Here is a 23,532-nt window from a genome sequence, read left to right as displayed (position 1 = left end):
GCAGCTTGGTCTTTAGTCTAGATTTGAAGCTGCCAACAGCAGGAGCATTTTTGATATCCTCTGGGAGTTGGTTCCATAGCTGTACTGCATAGTAGCTAAAAGCTGCTTCACCACACTTTGTTTTAACAACAGGTTTTAATAGTAAATTTTTCTGTTTTGATCTGGTAGATCTGATTGGGTTCGGCCGCTGCAACATATCAGAGAGGTAATTGGGCCCTGTACCATTTAGAGATTTGTACACCAGCAGCAATGCTTTAAAGTCAATTCTGTAGCTTACTGGAAGCCAGTGAAGGGACCATAGAATTGGAGTAATGTGCTCTGTTCTTTTTGTTCGTGCGAGAACCCTAGCCGCTGCATTTTGAATCACCTGAAGTCGTTTAATGGTCTTTTTTGGCAGGCCTGTGAAAAGGCCATTGCAGTAATCAACCCTACTAGAGATGAAGGCATGTATAAGTTTTTCCAGATCATTTTTTTGACATAAGTCCTCTTAGTTTGGAAATGTTTTTTAGATGATAAAATGCCGATTTAGTGATTGCTTTCATGTGACTGTCAAAGTTTAGCTCGCTGTCAATGAAAACACCAAGATTTTTAACCATATCTTTTGTTTTAATCCCCTTTGTGTCAAGAATAGTGATAATCCTGAGTCTTTCATCTTTTTTCCCAAATAGAATTACTTCTGTTTTATCTGTGTTCAGCTGAAGAAAATTTTGTGACATCCAGTTGTTGATTTGGTCAATACACTGGTAGAGACATTCAAGGGGGGCATAATCATTAGGTGATAGAGCAAAATAAATTTGGGTGTCATCTGCATAGCAGTGATACAAAATTGAGTTGTTCTTGATAATTTGTCCAAGTGGGAGCATATAAAGGTTGAATAGTAATGGTCCAAGGATCGACCCCTGGGGGACACCACAGGTCAAGGACATTGACATAAGGGGGATGGAGTCCTCGAAAGAGGTGGGGTCCTGAAATTGAGTGAGATCCATAAGGGGGACTGATTCCCTAAAGGTGAGGAGATCCTCAAAGGGGACTGCTTCCATAACGGGGATGGGGTCCTCAAAGGAGGCGGATACAATAAAGGGGACGGGGTCCTCAAAGAGGGCGGATACAATAAAGGGGACAGGATCCTCAAAGAGGGCGGATACGATAAAGGGGACAGGGTCCTCAAACACACCTCACGCTCATCACCATCATCTTCCCATAAATGGGTTCCAATAAGCTGCTCAGGCCCGTGGTCTTCATCCTCGTCCTCTCGCTTGTCTGTGCAGCCGTCGATCTCAATGACAGGAAACGTCCTTCCTGTGTCCAAAGAGATGAAAAGACAGTGAGACACATCTGCAGGTCTTGTCAAATGAATCAGAAGCCATTTTATAACACGGTCTGTTTTGTACAGCAGGAAACCCTCACTCTAAACAACCAGTCCTTTACACCAAACATATTTACACAAGTGATGCTACTGCAAACTCGAACATGGACAATTAGGGAATTTCACTTTTTGTAAGAAATACATAAAAGATATGCAGAGACAATCCTGTACAAAGAATCTGTAATAAATATTTCCTTCAGTTTTCACCACAGACCCGTGTGTTTTTAAAACTGATTAAATACCACAATCCCATCAGTAAAACCATTTTTACACTCCGTTATCACACTGTGGACATTTCTAAAAATGTTTTACTGAATGTTTTAACTATTTTGCTTCTTGTAACACCGTGTATAATCCCATTTCTGCTCACTCTCACACACACTTTCCTTTCCTATTAGCTGTACAACAGTTTACTGAACCACACCAATAAACAACTCCATAATAAACTCGGACACACCTTATTGAAAGCATTGTGTCTGTTTTAACTCGGTTATTATTTTCTAGTGACTATTCACTGTTTCGCAGCCCAATAAAAATAGAAATAAAACCCTGAACACTGAAAAACAATAATTTAGTGACATTAACTATGCTAACTAGCCAGCTAGCTAACCTTAGCTCCACTACATTCCTCCTCAAAGTAACTATTTAGCTTTTAATAAAATTTAAGTAAATTATCTGACTTTCCTAACAAACTAGTGAACATTAACACTGGGTTACAGAAATTATTATATCTCTGAAACCTTTTGCCATTTTGAATCCTCAGTCACGGCTGTAATGCAAATTGCTTCCTCCTCGGTATACAAGTGCACTTCCATGGCAGGAAAAAAACTACATTTTGCCGCCTATGTAGTCCCCTATTTATACAAATAGGCAGGGCCGTTGACAGCTTTGGCTGGGCCCGGGACAAAATAATCTGAGTGGCCCCCCCCCCCAAATAATCTGAGTGCCCCCCCCACACACACATACGCGCGCACGCACATCGCCACACAGCAACCACCCACACCCAACCCCTCTTTTCACAGTCTCCATTCACTCCAACCCTTAAATAACAGGTATTCCAAGCCCATTATAACAGTCAACCATTTTATTTCAACATTTCAACATATTTTACAGTTTGAACATTTCCTTAGTCTGCAACTATTCAGGTGCGAAATACAATGCGCCGGACTTTCGCTGTGGCAAAGTCGTCAATAAGGTCATTGAAGTCCAGCTTCTTTGCAAGTTCGCGCTCTATAGAGAGCATAGCCAGCCCATTGAGCCTCTCCTGTGACATGTTTGAGCGCAGGTAGTTGATAAACCAATATGATTGTTTACGGGATGGAACTGGGCCTCAATGAGAACGGAGTTATGGCTTTCCCAAAATCTGAACATAGAAGCATCACCACTAGTCACACACGGACTGGCCATCGGGAGTAGCGGGAGTTTTCCCGGTGGGCCGGTGGTTCAGTGTGGGCCGGCGGAGAAAAAAAAAAAAAAAACAGTTGTTTAAGAAACTGTTAACATTGCTTATCATATTAAAGGCCAGCGCGCAACTGTTTTTTTTTTTTCTCCGCCGGCTCACACTGAACCACCGGCCCACCGGGAAAACTCCCACTACTCCCGATGGCCAGTCCGTGTGTGCCACTAGTGATGTGTACAGTGAGTTTTTCAGTGTATTTTTTTGTCTTGATTTTCACAAACGTCTTTTCCGTACTCGATTCAGAATGTTACAAAAAAAAATTGACACCCTCCCAACCACGTAACATTAGCCTATCTGACCTGGGGGCTGACACGTTTATTACGGATAAACCAAAAGGATTACAACATTCCCTGGATATAGAACTGGACCGAGAAGATTTCAAAATCTTAACGTGTAAGCAACAACAATAAAACAGAGGTTGTTTTATTCATTTAGGGCTTATTAGGCTACTTTCATTAATTGCGCTTTTCATACAGGCCTATCATTTTTCACTTGAGCAAGGGAATTGTTTGAAGAGTATCCAGTCTAAGCGAAAGTTTAATGTTTTGCAACAGACTAACCTCAAAACACCCCATTTATAGCCCATTCGTTACGTTAAACTCTATCTAGCTGGCAATTTCACATGCCGTCGTATCTACACGGGATGATTTCCAACAAAATAAGGTTTAATTAACAAGAGGCAGCGTTCCACGGGCTTTCAGCTAACCGGAGTCCAGCTCAGCGCAGCTCAGCAAGCGTGCCTAAAACATTTGGATATGATTGCGGGCCAATGTGCTATTCTTTGCTTCATTGAGATATATGCAACACAGTGTTATTAAACCGATATGTTTATGAAATAATTCAATGCCCTGTGCATTTCAGTGTTCACTCAGTGTACCCTGCTATCCCCTACTTTATAATTATGAATGGCGCGTCGCGCGTGCTGGGGTTACATTACGGGGCTGGAAAAAAGTTATCTGTGTCTTACCTGGCTCAGCTGCATCATCTGAATCTTTTCTAAAATATCTATGCAGTGAGCCCCTGAGGCTCTTGGCTTCTTCATCTCTTTTTCTCTTTTCTTTTCTTTGCTCCTGACTTGTGCATGTTGGCAAACGGGCTCGCACGCTTATTGTCGAAGCGTTATGATGGAATAGTGCCGTGTTATTTGGCGCCTTAATCAAAGACCAAACCATTTCTGCATTAGGGGTGGTAGGTGGGTTCTTGAATCTATTTTCGAAGACAATAAAGGCAAAAGAACCAGAAATCATTCATTGAATGCAAATATAGCACATTTTTCTCCCCCAAATCAACACATTTTGAAATGAAACAGAATGATTAATGGCATCTTCATGAGGGACCAGTTCTGGGCCCCCCCTCATGCCTGGGCCCGGGACAAAATACCCGGTTATCCCCCCCTGTCGACGGCCCTGCAAATAGGAGTCATTCAGGATTCAGCCATGTTTTTGCTCAGCATTAAAATTAAAAAAAAAAAACATTTCAGGAGAAAGCTAAAAACCTGTGTTTTTAGCTTTCTCCTGAAATGTTTTTTTTTTTTTTTTTGTCTTCCTCAGGGTAGTAAAACTCACTTTCGCTGTGAACACTGTCGTTATCGCTATCCATGATGTAAAATTAATGCTATTTTGAATTCTCATTCACGGCTGTAATGCAAATTGCTTCCTCCTCGGTATACAAGTGCACTTCCATGGCAGGAAAAAACTACATTTTGCCGCCTATGTAGTCCCCTATTTATACAAAATTTAGTCATTCAGGATTCAGCCATGTTTTTGCTCGGCGTTAGCAAGTTAGAGGTTTTTAGCTTTCTCCTGAAATGTTTTTTTTTTATTTTGTCTTCCTCAGGGTAGTAAAACTCGCTTTCGCTGTGAACACTGTTGTTCTCGCTATCCATGCTGTAAAATTAATGCTATTCTCCTGAGAAATGCGAAAATAAATGCTGGCAAAAATTGCTACCATGTTTGTTGTTGTGAATGAGCGAGTCGCCAGAGGTCCATAACCGCGGTCCGTACTGTAGGATACGGACCCGCTCACCAGCCAATCAGAGCGCAGGATTTGGACCGTGAAAAAAATAAATGTTTTTATTATTATTATTATTATTATTTTTATTTTACATTTTTACATGCGATATTTAGCATTTCCTCTTTTTTTGGTGAAAATGGTGATTGCTGACATTACAACATGGAAAAATAATTTGTTTGGGACGTAAATAAAGGGTTAATACTGAGAAACCAGGCTTGGCAAATTTTGCTGTATAATTTCTCATAAATATAAAATGTGGTGTTTTATACTTGAGTTGATTTAATTATACACGGTATTTTTCTTATTCTGGATACTTGGTTGATATTCCAAAGGCTTGTTTGGTACAGCAAATGAATGACTTTTATTGTTTTGGATATTCAATAAGTTCCAAACCGTCGGTTTTTAGTTCGTATCTCAAAATGCGTCACTAAGTGCACTACGTAGTGTGTAACGTCATGTATTTTACATCCTATTTAGTGCGCTTTGTTTTTAAATCCGTGCTATTTCTAACGCAGCCTTGGTTCAAGGTTTATCCAATCAGGTGAGACGCACGTGACGTTGTTGCGCTTCAATTTCCGTAGAACTTCCGGGTTGGAGAAATGGCGGGCCATAACAACAGAGACACAATGGAGAATTTGGAGGATGGGGAAATAAGTGGCTCTGATTCAGAGCCAGAAATGCATTCAGAAGACCGGCAGCAGGTAAGAATATAAAACCTGCATCAATTTCTCCTTAATGACTGAAAACGCGCTTTCTCGGGTTAGCTAACCAGGTTACCTCAGTCAGGGAACTTAGCTAGCTAACTCACGCTACTAGCTGTGGAATTTATCCAGCGTGCTGAACTGCTTAATTTAGTGCCGTCAGAAGTACAGATTAAATATTTGTTATTTTCAGCCAGGAAGGCTTGCTTTTAAAACATTAGAAACAAGTCTTTCTGGTTGAAAGAAGCGACAGAGATGATTTCTGCCTGATACTGATTGTTTTTAACTTTTCTAGTCATAAAGTACTGTAGTGTACTGTTCTACTCACATCTCTTTATTGTGTTTGTTGTTACTGTGGGTAGGAGCTGAACAGCAAAATGAATGGTAGTCTGATCTATCGGAAATTATTGCCCTTTTACAGTGGTGCTTGAAAGTTTGTGAACCTTTTTAGAATTTTCTATATTTCTGCATAAATATGACCTAAAACATCAGATTTTTACACAAGTCCTAAAAGTAGATAAAGAGAACCCAGTTAAACAAATGAGACAAAAATATTATACTTGGTCATTTATTTATTGAGGAAAATGATCCAATATTACATATCTGTGAGTGGCAAAAGTATGTGAACCTGTAGGATTAGCAGTTAATTTGAAGGTGAAATTAGAGTCAGGTGTTTTCAATCAATGGGATGACAATCAGGTGTGAGTGGGCACCCTGTTTTATTTAAAGAACAGGGATCTATCAAAGTCTGATCTTCACAACACGTGTTTGTGGAAGTGTATCATGGCACGAACAAAGGAGATTTCTGAGGACCTCAGAAAAAGCGTTGTTGATGCTCATCAGGCTGGAAAAGGTTACAAAACCATCTCTAAAGAGTTTGGACTCCACCAGTCCACAGGCAGATTGTGTACAAATGGAGGAAATTCAAGACCATTGTTACCCTCCCCAGGAGTGGTCGACCAACTAAGAGCAAGGCGTGTAATAGTCGGCGAGGTCACAAAGGATCCCAGGGTAACTTCTAAGCAACTGAAGGCCTCTCTCACATTTGGCTAATGTTCATGAATCCACCATCAGGAGAACACCGAACAGCAATGGTGTGCATGGCAGGGTTGCAAGGAGAAAGCCACTGCTCTCCAAAAAGAAAATTGTTGCTCATCTGCAGTTTACTAAAGATCACGTGGACAAGCCAGAAGGCTATTGGAAAAATGTTTTGTAGACAGATGAAACCAAAATAGAACATTTTGGTTTAAATTAGAAGGGTTATGTTTGGAGAAAGGAAAATGCTGCATTCCAGCATAAGAACCTTATCCCATCTGTGAAACATGGTGGTGGTAGTATCATGGTTTGGGCCTGTTTTGCTGCATCTGGGCCAGGACGGCTTGCCATCATTGATGGAACAATGAATTCTGAATTATAGCAGCAAATTCTAAAGGAAAATGTCAGGCTGTCTGTCCATAAACTGAATCTCAGGAGAAGGTGGGTCATGCAGCAAGACAACGACCCTAAGCACACAAGTTGTTCTACCAAAGAATGGTTAAAGAAGAATAAAGTTAATGTTTTGGAATGGCCAAGTCAAAGTCCTGACCTTAATCCAATTGAAGTGTTGTGGAAGGACCTGAAGCGAGCAGTTCATGTGAGGAAACCCACCAACATCCCAGAGTTGAAGCTGTTCTGTACGGAGGAACGGGCTAAAATTCCTCCAAGCTGGTGTGCAGGACTGATCAATAGTTACCGGAAACATTTAGTTGCAGTTCTTGCTGCACAAGGGGGTCACACCAGGTACTGAAAGCAAAGGTTCACATACTTTTGCCACTCACAGATATGTAATATTGGATCATTTTCCTCAATAAATAAATGACCAAGTATAATATTTTTGTCTCATTTGTTTAACTGGGTTCTCTTTATCTACTTTTAGGACTTGTGTGAAAATCTGATGTTTTAGGTCATTTATGCAGAAATATAGAAAATTCTAAAGAGTTCACAAACTTTTTTTTTTTTTTTTTTCAAGCACCACTGTACGTTTCTGAAAGTCTGTTTTAATTCTTCCATAGAGATCTTCTGCAGTAGCTTTTTCAGCCCAGCACTTCCAGAGTGGAGATCGTCCACAGACTGCTTCATATGTCACCAGCTACCGTAGCTCCATTGCAACCGATTCCAGCGACAGTGACTCGGAAGAAGAGGCTGCGTTGTGGAGGCGAAAGCGTCAGAAGTGTTCCAATGTTCCTGTGCCTCCCACAGCTTTCGGACGTTCCGGCACTGTCATGGGTCCTCCATGCCGCAAAGTGAACAACATCTGGGGTTCTGTGGTGCAGGAGCAAAGCCAGGAGGCTGTTGCAGCTGAGCTTGGCATCATGGGAATGGAGGGGGGCATCACTATGGACAGCCGTCAGTCTGAGACCTATAATTACTTACTGGCACGTAAACTGATGGAAAAGGAGAAGGAGGAGCATGACATGGAGACCATGCTGGAGGGGCAGCTCGAGGAATACATGCAGCACAGAGCACAGGAAGAGAAGAACGATGGCCATCTGAAGAGGAAGCGGTCAGCCAAGGAACGGCTTGGTCCTAAAGCCGAGATGGACTTTAAAGGGCGGTATGAGCTCACGATGGATGACCCTGAAGATAAAGTGATTGATGAAATAGCACACAGGTGAGGAAAATATCTTCTTTTTAAATTTCATCTTCAGAAATTTGATTGTGTGTATAACAGACTGTTTTATCACTCGTTTAATACAGTGTATCGGATGTTATGTCATGCTATGTTGCATAATGATTGTCTTCTCTATTCTTCTTAAAAGGTTAATGGAGCCAAAGAAGGAGTTAATAGAGCGTGTCGTGAAGGTGATTGGCACAAAGAAAGCGATAGAGCTTCTGTCAGAAACTGCAACGATTGAGCAAAGCGGAGGTCTTTACACAGTGGTAAGCCTTCCCACATTTCCACTTTGAATAACTTTCACATTGTTTTGAAGCAATGGTAGTTCAACACACATGCTGTAACAAAGCATTATTATACAAATTAGATAGGTTAATTTATTAAAATAAATTGTGGAGTTATTCGTTGCATGGTAATACACTTGATAGAGAAATGTAATTTCCCACTACTCCTCAGTGGGCGGCACTGCTGAGCTGTATTACTTCTGCTGACATCCTTTGAAATTCTAGGGGTGTTCACACGGCACGTTTGCATCGATGCTGCACCGATGTATTTTGTTGCGATATGTCTTACACCGGGCAGCGCGGTGGTGTAGTGGTTAGCACTGTTGCCTCACAGCAAGAAGGTCCTGGGTTCGAGCCCCATGGCCGGCGAGGGCCTTTCTGTGCGGAGTTTGCATGTTCTCCCCGTGTCCGCGTGGGTTTCCTCCGGGTGCTCCGGTTTCCCCCACAGTCCAAAGACATGCAGGTTAGGTTAACTGGTGACTCTAAATTGACCGTAGGTGTGAATGTGAGTGTGAATGGTTGTCTGTGTCTATGTGTCAGTCCTGTGATGACCTGGCGACTTGTCCAGGGTGTACCCCGCCTTTCGCCCGTAGTCAGCTGGGATAGGCTCCAGCTTGCCTGCGACCCTGTAGAACAGGATAAAGCGGCTAGAGGTAATGAGATGAGATGTCTTACACCGGTGTAAATTTTGTGGAGCGTTCACACGTCACAACCCTGCTTACTAGAGAGAAGCATGTTAGCACCGGTGCAGCCCCACTTGCGTTCACACGGCAGTTTTTGCGACCGTGCTATACGATAGTAATAATGCGGAAATGAAATATGCGCATGCGTGAAAATGTACTTCCTTTTTCCGGTTGTCATGGCATCACCAAGCGCCGGGAAAACAACGTGGATGAAGACACCAGTGTTGCCAGATACTGCTGACGTTTTCCAGCCCAAAATATGTTCAAATCCGCCAAAATGCACTTAAAACCGCCCAATCTGGCAACACTGGAAGACGCGCAGTTCTGTTGTTGTTGTTGATATTCGCCATTTTGGAAGCGCAAAATACCAGGATGCAAATTATGCAGTGCCCGTATGTAATCAACTCTCCTCACGCGTAGCGAGTCTACCCCTGTAGCGTTCAGATGTCCCATTTTATATCGGTGCTGCCCCGCAAACTAGCATTTACTCCGGAGTAAATTTCTTAAACCACCTCCCGAGCAGGGTTAGATTTGCACCGGTTTAAGCAGCTTTCAGGGGCTACGCCGGTATAACTTTGTACCGTGTGAACGCTCTACCGGGGCAGCCCCGGTGCTACACCGGAGTAAAAGTTGCCGTGTGAACACCCCTATTGATAGCTTGAACATGTGTATTTGTATGTGTTTCCTTCCCACAGGATGGCAGTAGAAGGCGGACGCCTGGAGGGGTTTATCTGAACTTGCTGAAACATACTCCTAGTATTTCTCATGATCAGGTCAAGGTATGATGAGAAGAATGAACCACCATGGTGTTCTGTTATAAACATTATCTAGAGGAAATACACCAAGTCTTTATACATTCACTTATTTCCCCACATGATTATGTCCCTGATTCATAACTCGTTCATGTTTTTGTTTGTCCTCATACACTTGGAGGGATTCTCCAGCCGACTTATTTTCAAACGTATTTTAAGTAAAAGTAGTCGCAGATTTCAAAAGTCAATTTAATTTGCGGAGAAAATGAATTTTCTTTAAAATGCCAGACGGGCTTCCTGCCCGATGGGTATATGCGATGATGTCATGTAGCGGTCACTTGGAGCAATTCCGCTGTTTATATTCTCTTTTTACATCGTAGTTTTACAAGCATTTTACTGAATCGGTTTTTAACTCTTTACCCCTTAAAGCAGTTGCTACAGCCACCCTTGTATACAACCCCAATTTCAAAAAAGTTGGGACGCTGTGTGAACTGTACATAAAAACAGAATGTGAAGATTTGTAAATCATGGAAACCCTATATTTAATTGAAAATAGTACAAGAACAACACATTAAATGTTGAAACTGAGAAATTTTATTGGTTTTGAAAAATGTATGCTCATTTTGAATTTGATGTCAGCAACATGTTTCAGAAAAGCTGGGACAGGGGCAACAGATGACTGAAAAAGTTGTGTAATGCTTAAAAAAAAAATTTTGGTTAATTGGCAACAGGTCAGTAACATGACTGGGTATAAATGGAGCATCCCAGAGAGGTGGAGTCTCTCAGAAGTAAAGCTGGGGAGGGGTTCACCACTCTGTGAAGGACTGCATGGGCAAACAGTACAACAATTTAAGAATAACGTTCCTCAATGTAAAATTGCAAAGAATTTGGGCATAACATCATCTATGGTCCATAATATCATGAAAGGATTCAGAGAATCTGGAGAAATCTCTGTATGCAAGAGACAAGGCTGAAAACTGACATTGGATGCCTGTGATCTTCAGGCCCTCAGGCATGAAAAGCAGACGCGTCTCTAGTGGAAATCACTGTATAGGCTCAGGAACACTATAGAAAACCATTGTCTATGAAAACAGTTCATTACTGCATCCGGTTAAAACCAGATATAAACAATATCCAGAAACACCGGCGCCTTCTCTGGGCTCGAGCTCTTTTACGATGGACTGAGGCGAAGTGGAACATTGTCCCGAGGTCTGATGAATCAAAAGGAGAAATTATTTTTAGAAATCATGGACACCACGTCTTCCAGGCTAAAGAGGGGAGGGACCATCCAGCTTATCAGTGCACAGTTCAAAATCCAGCATCTGTGATGGTATGAAGGTGCATTAGTGCACATGGCATGGGTAGCTTGTGCATCTGGGAAGACATCATTAATGCTGAACGATATATACATGTTTCAGAGCAATATGCTGCCATCCAGACAAAATCTTTTTCAGGGAAGGCCTTCCTCCTTTCAGCAAGACAATGCCAAACTACTTTCTGCACATATTAAAACTGCATGACTCCATAGTAAGAGTCTGGGTGCTAAACTGGCCTGCCTGCAGTCCAGACCTGTCTCCCATTTAAAACATTTGGTGTATTATGAAGTGCAAAATAAGACAAAGGAGACCGTGAACTGTTGAACAACTGAAATTGTACATCAGGAAAGAATGGGACAACATTTCTCTTTCAAAACTCCAGCAATTGGTCTCCTCAGTTCCCAAACGTTTACCGGGTGTTGTTAAAAGTAGATGTGATGCAACACAGTGGTAGATATGCCCCTGTCCCAACTTTTTTGAAATGTGTTGCTGACATCAAATTCAAAATGAGCGCATATATATAAATTTTTTTTTTCAAAAAACAATGAAATTTCTCAGTTTCAACATGTGAAATGTTGTCTTTGTACTATGTTCAATGAAAAATAGGGTTTCCATGTTTTGCAAATTATCGCATTCTGACTTTATCTATAGTTTACACAGCATCCCAACTTTTTTGGAATTGGGGTTGTCTGTATATACTGTTCACCCTTGTCTAAAGACAAGGTTTTGTTCATATCAGTTTTCTCCTTCATTATGTTGAAACAATCATGACATTTTTGAAAAGAGGGCATGAGACAGAATACGGGCGGCACGGTGGTGTAGTGGTTAGCGCTGTCGCCTCACAGCAAGAAGGTCCGGGTTCGAGCCCCGTGGCCGGCAAGGGCCTTTCTGTGCAGAGTTTGCATGTTCTCCCCGTGTCCACGTGGGTTTCCTCCGGGTGCTCCGGTTTCCCCCACAGTCCAAAGACATGCAGGTTAGGTTAACTGGTGACTCTAAATTGACTGTAGGTGTGAATGGTTGTCTGTGTCAGCCCTGTGATGACCTGGCGACTTGTCCAGGGTGTATCCCGCCTTTCGCCCGTAGTCAGCTGGGATAGGCTCCAGCTTGCCTGCGACCCTGTAGAAGGATAAAGCGGCTAGAGATGATATGAGACAGAATACAAAAATTACTGTTATGTTTCAACATTCATCAACTCATAGGTAGTGTCTGAAAGGTGAGTAATACCTGTGTGAAAACCAGTCTTCACATTTTACATGAAGAATTTGTCAAATGGTGTACAATAAATGATTACTGCAACTTTACGAAGATGCTTTATATAACGTTCAATTATCTTTTCAAAATTCATACATTTTATCATAAATATTCACCTGGGATACCTGTAAAGGGTAAAATACGTATGTAGAGGCAAATTCAGAGTCGTCATTAATGGTGCATACACGCCGGCGTCATGTGTCCTCATTATGGGATATACACGGGGTCGTCATACGTCGTCGTTAAGGGGTAAATAGGTAAATAAGTATGACTCATTGTGTAGCATATAAATGCCACAGTGATGCTAAAACAGGAGTACAAGCTGGAACTAGACTGCATTTCCACAGAGAAAATGCCAAGTATGCTTGATCAGCTGGAACAGAGTGCCACTGATAGAAACTGGATCAGACATGAGACCTTGTGCGACAATCTTTTTTTTTTTTTTTTTGGAACATCTAAGGTAGTGTGTGCGCCTGTGCGCTCTAAAATCTTGGTGTAAAATGGCTCAACTTGCAGTGCGACATGACACTTCGCACTTTTATTTATATATATATATATATATATATATATATATATATATATATATATATATATATATATATAAATAAATTTTTAAACATGAGCTGGCACTTGGTATATTGTGTGTCGTCCCCCCCCCCCCCCCCCCCCAATTTAAAATGAATGGAGTTTCAGGAGAAAAACTTATGCGCACTATTGTTTTTATTATTATTAAAGTAAACTTAAGAGCACTAGTGTACTTCATGCTGCTTTGTGCTGAGCAAGCACACTAATGAGACTCCTTAGTGTTTTCCCCAAGTAGCCATACGTCCACCAAGTCTGTAAGCTGCATAACGCAGAAACCTGTAAAACGACAAGTCTTTGTCTTAAAGATATCAACACCGTTCCAACTCTGACACATCCTGCCTGAACCGGTGTAGTGTTTTTTTTTTTTGTTTTGTTTTTTTTTTTGTATGCAGCTTTTGGATAGACACACCTGTTCTCTCATTCTTGTTTTTCTGTAGTTTTTTCCCATAGCCAAAAAAAGTTTAAAATGGCTCAACTTGCAGCATGACATGACATTTCACGCTCTACAATCCAGTTTTGTTTGTGGTTTTTATTTTTTTAAATAACATGAGCTGGTGCTGGGTAGATGAGCAGACAGAGTGGTATGATTTAAAACGGAGATTTGAGAGCAGGAGGCACGCAGCATGACATGACACCAAGGTTTTTCTCCTGAAACTCCATTCTTTTGAACGGGGGGGAATGAAGGGAAGAGAATTGGGGGGGGGGGGGGGGGAATGCCTCACGTTCTCTGTTAATCTACCCAGCATCACCATTTTTTTTTTTTTTTAAAAAAGTGTGAAGTACCATATCGTGCTGCGAGTTGAGCCATTTTAAACCAAGGTTTTAGAGTGCGCAGGCACATACTTTCTTACACCATGTTTTAAAACAAAAAATTCGTAGTGCGAGGTCTTTTGTCTGATTCAATTTGTCAGTGGTACTCTGTTCCAGCTGATCAAGCTCACTTGGCATTTTCTCTGTAGAAATGCAGTCTAGTTCCAGCTTGTGCTCTCTCTTTAGCATCATTGTGGCATTTTTATATGCTACCCAGTGAGGCATACTTATTTAAAAACCGATAAATTCGGTAAACCTACGGTGTAAATGGAGAATATAAACGGCTGAGCTGCTCCAAGCGACCACATGACGTCTTTGCGTACGTCACCACCGCAGGAAGTCCATCTGGCATTTTCAAGAAATTTCATTTTTCTTCAACACTATTTGGTCTCCGCAAATGAAAGTTTGATTTTTGAAATCTGCGACTAATTTTACTTAAGTTTGAGAATAAATCTGCTGGAGGATCCCTTTTAAGTTCTCACTTCTTTTATCTTGTCCCTGATCCATTAGTATGGCAGATGCTACTCGTCTGAATTGCTATTCATCCAGGGTAGCATATTTTCCATGGATTATGCAACAAAAGCATGTGGAGAATCCTCTCAGGATGTCTGTGTCATCAGTGGTGGCTCATCCATAGTAGCATATCAGCTGTTCAGCAAACTTACAATTACATACATCTTAAATTCAGCTGAAATACGAATTAATTACCTTTTTTGAGTGACCAACGATGCTATTTAAAGGAAATATGCAGAGCCTTTATTTTTAAATACGTTTCTGAGTGGATAGTATCTCCATCCTTGACTCTTGTATGCTGCATAAATGGGAATAAAAAAATATATATTTTTGAGAGTTAAAATCGACCGCAAAGTTGGCATTTGATCTGAGCCAGCCAGCCCTGAGTGCGTGACGTCACAGCGGGAACCGGTTTTAAGGCCGAGGCCTTTGACAGCTATAGACCAAAGTCATATAAATAAAAATTTATGGTGAAAGTAAGAAATCCTGTTACCGACTTGCTCAACTAAGACTGATTTGACTTCATTGATTGTGGGTTGATGCTCATTAAAACAGGATAGGTGTTATAACTTATGCAACATGTACATGCATGCATTTTCACTGATAAAACGTAAAAGGCTAATTAAATAATCAGATGAACCGAGACAATCACATTCTGAAGCAAATTAAATAATCTTAGACCGGTAACTTAAATACACCAATACAAGTTACATGGATTAATCTAAATGCAGGTGAATAACGTGTTGTTTTTTGTTTTGTATTCAAATGAGAGTCGGAGCTTACCCGTCTGTTCTCGCTTCTTGAAGGCCGATCTTGTGGCCGATTGTTTTGAAACAATCTGCCTTTCAGTTGTTCGTTCATTTCTCCGTTCATTCACTCCTTCCGTGTAAGGGCGAGGTATCGCTGCTGAGGCAAGCATATCCAGCGGAGAAATCAGATGGCTGGTCCACTCATTCTCCATTTTGTCCATACTGAGTACTCTGCCATTACCGCTCGGCTCAAGCAATTACTAAAACACGGGACAGGACGTCACTGAGGCGGCACGGTGGTGTAGTGGTTAGCGCTGTCGCCTCACAGCAAGAAGGTCCTGGGTTCGAGCCCCGGGGCCGGCGAGGGCCTTTCTGTGCGGAGTTTGCATGTTCTCCCCGTGTCCGTGTGGGTTTCCTCCGGGTGCTCCGGTTTCCCCCAAAGACATGCAGGTTAGGTTAACTGGTGACTCTAAATTGACCGTAGGTGTGAATGTGAGTGTGAATGGTTGTCTGTGTCTATGTGTCAGCCCTGTGATGACCTGGCGACTTGTCCAGGGTGTACCCCGCCTTTCGCCCGTAGTCAGCTGGGATAGGCTCCAGCTTGCCTGCGACCCTGTAGAACAGGATAAAGCGGCTACAGATAATGAGATGTATAGCTATACACACCCGTATAGGGCCTGTATGTGGGTTTCCTCTGGATGCTCCGGTTTCCCCCACAGTCCAAAGACATGCAGGTTAGGTTAACTGGTGACTCTAAATTGACCGTGAGTGTGAATGGTTGTCTGTGTCTATGTGTCAGCCCTGTGATGACCTGGCGACTTGTCCAGGGTGTACCCCGCCTTTCGCCCGTAGTCAGCTGGGATAGGCTCCAGCTTGCCTGTGATCCTGTAGAAGGATAAAGCGGCTAGAGATAATGAGATGAGATGAGGACGTCACCGATTTTTAGCAACAACCTTGGGGAGGTCCCTGCCTGAGCAATCATGTCCTGTCCTGTCCCAGATTTTACCAACAACCCTCGGCTCACACTCCAGGAGAACTGGTGCAACTGAACTTGCTTTCCTTTTCTTGTACTTTTTCCTTTTAATTGTTGATACTGCACCCTCTTTCAATACGGGCTTATAGCCAACGCTCCTCAACAGATCGGAGGTTTTGTACAAGTCCTCAGTAAAATGTGCAGAGGAGAGACCACTTCGTAGGTGCCCAATGTGCCCGTGAACTTCTTGCAAAACATGTCCAAAATGGAGGATTGGAGTTGCAGTCAACTGTGGGTGGGTAAGTGTAGTGGAAATGGCGATGAGACCGATAGATTTCCTGCAGTGACGTCACAGGTGTCAAGGTCATTCACTCAGACGGTTACCTATATGAATCATTTTAAGCATAAAAATTACTAGATTAGATTCATTGTTAACACTTAAAACTATTCCTATGCCATTCTTGAGGTCTCAAGGCATTTATAAACAAAGCGAGGCCATGGTTCTGCATATTTCTTTTAACAAGGAAGCTGATGTTAAGCTGATTTGCTCAACTGCCCCACTGAGCATCCTTAGTTATTACGTCTAGTCACCAGAAATGGGAACTAAAACGAGCACTACCAGTGGCTCACTGGGGCAGGAAGAACGCTGCCCCATCTTCAGTTTATAAAGATTTCCAGTGGAGGAGGAGCAACAGACAGGATGGTTAGTTGGCAGGGTGACATTTTGTCATGCCAAGTTGGGCTAGTTTAAGAAATGACGACCACAAACCTTATTTTATAGCAAATAATCTAAAATATGTCCTCTGCAAACGAAGGCAAAGTGTGAGAGGAGATGGTGTGTCTAGGATGTGCAGAGCAATTTGTAACCCTGTCATGGTTTAGGGGAAATGAGGAAACAGGAGGCAGCGTAAAAATACTCAAAGGTGTATTTTTATATTTGCTTACTTTCACTTTTCAGCTATTTTTATTGCATTGATCACAGGGCGTGGTGGTGTTACTGCCTCCTCTCTGCAAACGCACAAAAGACCCATAAATAAATTGCCAGTAATCCTACACAGGAGAAACTCCTCACGTTACCTGCAGCTTCAACCCTGCCACCACCGTCACGCTATTTCTGTTGTAAGAAATATTGTGAGAGGAGAAAATTACAGGGGCGGCACGGTGGCGTAGTGGTTAGCGCTGTCGCCTCACAACAAGAAGGTTCTGGGTTCGAGCCCCGTGGCCGGCAAGGGCCTTTCTGTGTGGAGTTTGCATGTTCTCCCCGTGTCCGCGTGGGTTTCCTCCAGGTGCTCCGGTTTCCCCCACAGTCCAAAGACATGCAGGTTAGGTTAACTGGTGACTCTAAATTGACCGTAGGTGTGAATGTGAGTGTGAATGGTTGTCTGTGTCTATGTGTCAGCCCTGTGATGACCTGGCGACTTGTCCAGGGTGTACCCCGCCTTTCGCCCGTAGTCAGCTGGGATAGGCTCCAGCTTGCCTGCGACCCTGTAGAAGGATAAAGCGGCTAGAGATAATGAGATGAGAAAATTACAGATTGAAGATTCTGGAATCGACACATCAGTCCATATGTCAGAAATGTTTGTCTTGCTCTTAAAGAAACCTTTTTTTTTTTTTTTTTCTTTCTAGGAAATATTCTATGAAGAGAACCAGAAAGAGTATAACAGCAAAAAGGCAAACAAGAAGGCCGCCAAGCAGCGACAAAAATACTTAGTAGCCAAGAAAATGAAGCAAGCGATCGGCACTTTGAACCTGCAGGAGCACGATGATGTTTCTCGGGAAACGTTTGCCAGTGACACCAATGACGCTTTGGAGTCGCTGGAGGATGGGGGTGAGGACCAGCCCGAGTCTGCGCTGGGCACAGAGGAAGCTCCTGTAGTTTATAACTCAAATGACCTGGAGGTTTTCTGATTGTTGCTGATTTTCTTCCTGAGAGACTGTGTAGATAGTGACGAGACAGTAAATTGAGCTGTCCCCATGTTCAGTGATGTGGGCTGAGCAGATTAGATTTCATTTAACGTACGTGTGTTTGACCTAGTCATTTCTTTTCCCCCGTTTCATGCTCCATCTCTTGGGTGAGGCTGGACATGGCAAGTTCTGCACTGCATAAAGGTGTCCGTGTCGGTGTTAACGAGCTCAGAAACCTTCGGCTGCTTTGACATTAGGCATCTTTTCCTGCCTTTAACGTCTACATGTACCGTAATCTTATGGGAGGAAGGCAGAACGTGATTCTGTCACTGTGGAGCTCTTCTGAATGTAAGAGGAAAAGTCCCTTTTCAGAAAAGTGCAGAGTGAGGACAAACATGATCTTATCAATCAGATTTCAGTTTGGAGGCAAGTTAGGAAAAATCAGCATGGAAGGCAGTGCTGGTAGAAAGCATAGGCTTTTTTTTTTTATAAATATATTTAAAGTGAGCGAATGTTGTGCTTAATGATGTATTTAGTTTGGTGTCAATGGTTTTCATTTCAGTGTTCGATATAACTAACAGTTATTCCACGACGTCGAGCCGTACATGAGCTGATACCCGATGAGGCGCATAGCAAAATTCGATAAATAAAAACTTTTATACAAAACGTGCGACAAAATAATTTCCACTTAGAATGTAAACAAACCGGTGAAATGACAGTAGCAATTTGTAGAAAATGTTATAATAATTCCTGAAAAATAAGATCTTACCATCAAATACTGTGTTATTCCATATTTTGTTGCTTTTTTTGGGGGGGGGGTTGAGTAGAGTTTTTATTTCATCCTTGGTTGGTTCAGCAACATGCTCTGTCTTTCTCTACTCACAGTATGAGCTGATAGCCTAGTTGTAGAGTAGCCAATCAGAGTGCGTGATTGCTCATATCCAGTGAATGTGGCTAGAATAACAAAAGGGTATTTCTGGGACGTTCGTTGGTATCCGATGTCACAGACCAGTCTTGGTATAAATCTGGCTGAATACAGTGTTTTAGGTTTTTTTTTTTTTTTTTTTTTTTTTTTTTAAATGGAGGGAACCTTGTGAACGCAGCCTTATTAATGACATTTTCTTTAATTAGCAGTTTTATGCAGTATAGTGTAAGTGAAGCCAGTTACGACCATGCACTTTTGCTTGCTCACTAATTTTATACTTTATTTTAGTACTAAAATGTCTGTGCAATCAAGTTAAACCTAATCATACCTTCGGTTCCTTCTGTCCTGAAATTGTTCAGAGAATCTGCTTAATACTACTTGTACAAGTACTGACAGATGATATTATGCTTAATACAAAGCAACACTGAGCATTTGTCACAATCTAGTCATAATGATGCTTCATCATCGTGCACTTGTTCTGCCTGCCATTGACTAACCACGATGTTAAATTTGTATTTGTGAAAAATGACAGCGTATTCAGATACACTAAGCATTCAGAATGCTCATGTCAAATACGTGAGCGTTTTGTCAATGAATAAAATGCTCTCATGTAAGGTTTTTATGTTTGCCATTGAATCAAGTACCAAATTTTAAAATAAAGTTCTGATTAGAATCCTTTTTTTGACCATTCTTCAAAATGTAAGAATTTTTAGTATATTGATATCCAGACCACTAATTAAGAAGTGAGAAGGCTGTCTATACTCTCTCGTTTGTTTTTTTTTCTGTTACATGTCACGATTCATGAAGCAATAGCCTGCTATTATATTACTGTGGCTAATATATCTGTACCTCAGTAGTACAGTTGATGGTTTCCTGTCTTTTGTGTTAAATCTCTGACTCAGTTGACCCACAGGTCTCTCTTTCCCACTGAAGCATTGAAAGCTCAGGGCTGAAGATGACTATTCATCCAAGTTTAGCTCAGTAGAGGGTTTTTTTTCCTGCATTGCATCACAGCTAATGACAAAATGATGCCTACTCTATATAGAACAAGGAGAAAATAGCCAAATTATGCTATTATTTGATACGGCCATAAAAGAGCATGCGTGCATGCATTTATTTATTTATTCATTCATTCATCTTGCACCAAATTTGGTATGATTATTGTTGGCACTAGCTTGAAGAGGTCCTCAGTCTGAGATGAAACCGAACCTCTTCACTACTGGAGCAGAGCCAAAGATCTGCACAGGCTCAACTATGAAAAGTTGTCATGGTGACTGTCTAAATTCTGACGATTATCATATCAGTTCCTCTGTCGTATAAATTATGCCACGGTTACAGAATCCCCAGGTGTAAGAACGCTCGCAACAAAGGTCTTTCCAGGAAACTGAATGCTTAGAAATACTTTTCCTTGTTACTGAGGTGTTACCATTAAGGGTAGATATGTTTCATCTTTTAGAAATAATAAAAGGTACATACTTTGATTTGCAGAACCACTGATGCACCTTTTAAAGCTTGACTCTAAAAGCTAATTATAGCTACACAACATGAACCTTCGTAGATAAAAGATAAATACTAAAAGTACTAAGATGCACCACGGCACGGTGGTGTAGTGGTTAGCGCTGTCGCCTCACAGCAAGAAGGTCCGGGTTCGAGCCCCGTGGCCGGCGAGGGCCTTTCTGTGCGGAGTTTGCATGTTCTCCCCGTGTCCGCGTGGGTTTCCTCCGGGTGCTCCGGTTTCCCCCACAGTCCAAAGACATGCAGGTTAGGTTAACTGGTGACTCTAAATTGACCGTAGGTGTGAATGTGAGTGTGAATGGTTGTCTGTGTCTATGTGTCGGCCCTGTGATGACCTGGCGACTTGTCCAGGGTGTACCCCGCCTCTCGCCCGTAGTCAGCTGGGATAGGCTCCAGCTTGCCCGCGACCCTGTAGAACAGGATAAAGCGGCTAGAGATGATATGAGACTAAGATGTACCTTTGATGGTATCACTCCAGCGAGTCCAGTTTGGTACCCTTATTTCTAAGAGTGTATTATATGACTATTTCGACTATAGTGGGAATTTTATGTTTGGTGTTTATTTATAGTCACTTGCCGGTTTAAGTATTGATCATTTTAGAGTTTGTGTAAATTGCTTATGCCTTTGTGTTCTTTGGTTTTCTCTCTTTAACCCAAAACATTCTGGTGGACCAATGATACCAAATTGCTCCTCTATGTGAATGAGGGTGTGCGTGATGTCCTGCGATGATCTGGCATCCCGTTCAGGGTACATCCCTACCTTTTCACACAGTATTATAAACTCTGGATCCACCAAGTCCCTGACCTGTATAAAATAGTCACTGAAGATGAATGAAAGAATGAATGTATGGCTGATTTATATGACTTAGATTAGTCCTTGGGTCAAAATTTATTAACAGCACATTATTATTATTATTATTATTATTATTATTAATTTATTTTTATTTTTTTTAAATAATATGTTCTCAGTACTTCAGTTGAGTTGTAGAGGTGATTCTTGAAGGTCATTAAGAAACTGAGATTATCAGGGGAAAAAAAAACAAATCTGGGAATGTGTTCCTTTCTACAATGTGAACAAAAGCAATTGAATCTGTATTCGAAACATAACATTTCAGAAATGGATTGTTTATTAAGACACAAGCACAGAACCACTACACACATTTATATTCAGAAGTCTGGAAATCAAACGACAGTAACATACAGCACAAATAACAGACGACTGCAACTAAATATTTAGTTACTTATATTTTGAACGAATAATGAAGTCCTCTTCTAACTATGATCGCATGAAAACCTCGACTCCCATCAGGACCATAAGGCAGACGCAGGACTCCAGGTGGTGCTGTGTCTCCATTTAGAGCTCTTTTCTCACTCATCTGACAGTGCTTGTTTTGGTTGGCACACAACTTGCGTTTCTCTCGCAACTCTGGACTTGTACCTGGACTGCCCCAGACTTCCGAGGCTAAGAGTGGTGACATGTAAGGACCTGACATCGGCGCACGGACACATCTGGGGCTAGAACGTGGGCTACTTAAGGGGCTGCCGCACACCTGGCTGGAGAAAAAGCGAGGGATGCTCGCTTGAGGTGATGAGGAGGCCAACTCTGATTCTGAGGAGCTGTATGCTGAGGAGTCTTCACCACCAGTCTGAAGCCGTAACATGCGCTGGTTCAGGATGGAGATCCCTTTCCCATTACTTCTGTCCTCCAAACCCACATCACCAGCTTTCTTCTTGGAAGCTTTCCCTACCAGGAGTACTTTCATGTTCTCTTCGGACTGCGAGAGTTGGTGATAAGCACGTCCAGCTCCTTCCAGATCTTCATATTCCACTAGTACGCTCTCCTTAGTGAAGAGCTCTGGGTATCTGTAGCTGTATTTCTGAAGCTCCGGTGGAAGCTCTCGGCCAGGCCGGTTGACCCGAGCCATAGTGATGGTGCCAAATGGCTCCAGAATTGCAATAGCAGTCTCCATGGTGCTCTTGCGAGGTGTTGACGTGTCATGTGCCATGTCCTCTGTCAGGTTTGGTTCTTTGACGTTCCAGACCAGCAGGAGTCTGCTCGGTACCTGAAAGAGGATAGACTCTGGCACGGGCTTTAATCTACGCACTTTATTTCCCTCTTCATTTACCTCCAGTGTTAATGAATGCCGGAGGGCGTAGGCTGTGACCCGCCAGTCTTTTGTGAACTGCTTCATCTGGAATCAAAGTGAAAAGGGCCTCATAGTACACATTACAGTTCAGCTAGGTATACAAAGAAATCATTTAAAAAAAAAAAAAGAACGAAAAAGCCTTTTTACCTTTTTAAAAGAGGTCAGCAACTTGATATTGACATAACCCATCTTATTTCTCCTGACGTGCTTTAAAAGGAAAGCATCCTTAGCCAAATTCTCATCAGAGAGGTAATATTCAATCTGAGAGACCATCTTTCGTATCAGATCAGCATCTGGAGGTATCCAGTTATCAGGGTCTATATCGTCATCATTTTCGTTTGACACAGACAAATATCTGAAGAAGGCAAAGGAACAGGGTGTTCGATTAATATACAGATGAGAAAAATGTTTCATAAGCAAAAAATTTAAAAAAATATAGAAGCATAAATAAAAAATAGAGCTTACTTTTTATTGCTCATGCTGTCCGTTTTGTCTTCAGCTTTGATGTTCAGTGCACTTGGTAGCAGTGTTCTTCAAATGTACATGCCAATGTAAAAACTGTTGAATAATAGCCCTTAGAGCCTGAGTGGTCTGGTCTGCCTTCGATGCTCTCCTACATCGTTATAAATCCACTGGAAACACCCACACAGCTGAGTCTGTCACGCAGCATCGAACCAATCAATAGTGTTTATGAGAACAATGCTGGATTACCATTTGAGGACACTTCCACACACTGACATCACAAGAGGAGCCAAAAAAGGTTACACGAACTTCTTGTGCCAAAAATAGTTATATTATGTGATTATATTATCATAAGTATATAAACTCACCGGCCAATTTATAATGCAGTTATCTAATCAGCCAATCCCTTGACAGCAGCAGTACGATGTATAAAATCATGCAGATACAAATCAAGAGTTTCAGTTAAAGGGC

The 23,532-nt window shown here is 41.9% G+C and overlaps 2 protein-coding genes across 4 annotated transcripts in view; one reads left to right on the top strand and one right to left on the bottom strand.

The window, feature by feature from the left end:
* phax (phosphorylated adaptor for RNA export) overlaps nucleotides 1–19,611 on the top strand; it is a 50,382-nt gene extending 30,771 nt beyond the window's left edge. For all 3 annotated transcript variants that reach the window (XM_060908669.1, XM_060908670.1, XM_060908671.1), the window contains 5 exons: nucleotides 5,420–5,539; nucleotides 7,591–8,189; nucleotides 8,338–8,458; nucleotides 9,855–9,938; nucleotides 17,735–19,611. In XM_060908669.1, the coding sequence (XP_060764652.1) occupies nucleotides 5,420–5,539; nucleotides 7,591–8,189; nucleotides 8,338–8,458; nucleotides 9,855–9,938; nucleotides 17,735–18,016 (1,206 nt within the window). In that variant the 3' untranslated portion in view covers nucleotides 18,017–19,611. The remainder of the gene's footprint in view (nucleotides 1–5,419; nucleotides 5,540–7,590; nucleotides 8,190–8,337; nucleotides 8,459–9,854; nucleotides 9,939–17,734) is intronic.
* Nucleotides 19,612–21,693: 2,082 nt separating this feature from the next.
* On the bottom strand, nucleotides 21,694–23,117 carry LOC132873523 (la-related protein 6-like). The gene is made up of 3 exons (XM_060909182.1): nucleotides 23,065–23,117; nucleotides 22,747–22,954; nucleotides 21,694–22,644 (listed from the first exon to the last, which is right to left on the bottom strand). The coding sequence occupies exons 1-3, from the start codon at nucleotides 23,076–23,078 to the stop codon at nucleotides 21,694–21,696; spliced, it is 1,173 nt and encodes a 390-aa protein (XP_060765165.1). The 5' UTR covers nucleotides 23,079–23,117.
* Nucleotides 23,118–23,532: the final 415 nt, after the last annotated feature.

Source organism: Neoarius graeffei, chromosome 25 (genome assembly GCF_027579695.1).
Source record: "Neoarius graeffei isolate fNeoGra1 chromosome 25, fNeoGra1.pri, whole genome shotgun sequence".
Lineage (NCBI taxonomy): Eukaryota > Metazoa > Chordata > Actinopteri > Siluriformes > Ariidae > Neoarius > Neoarius graeffei.
This window is presented reverse-complemented; position numbering and strand designations above follow the sequence as displayed.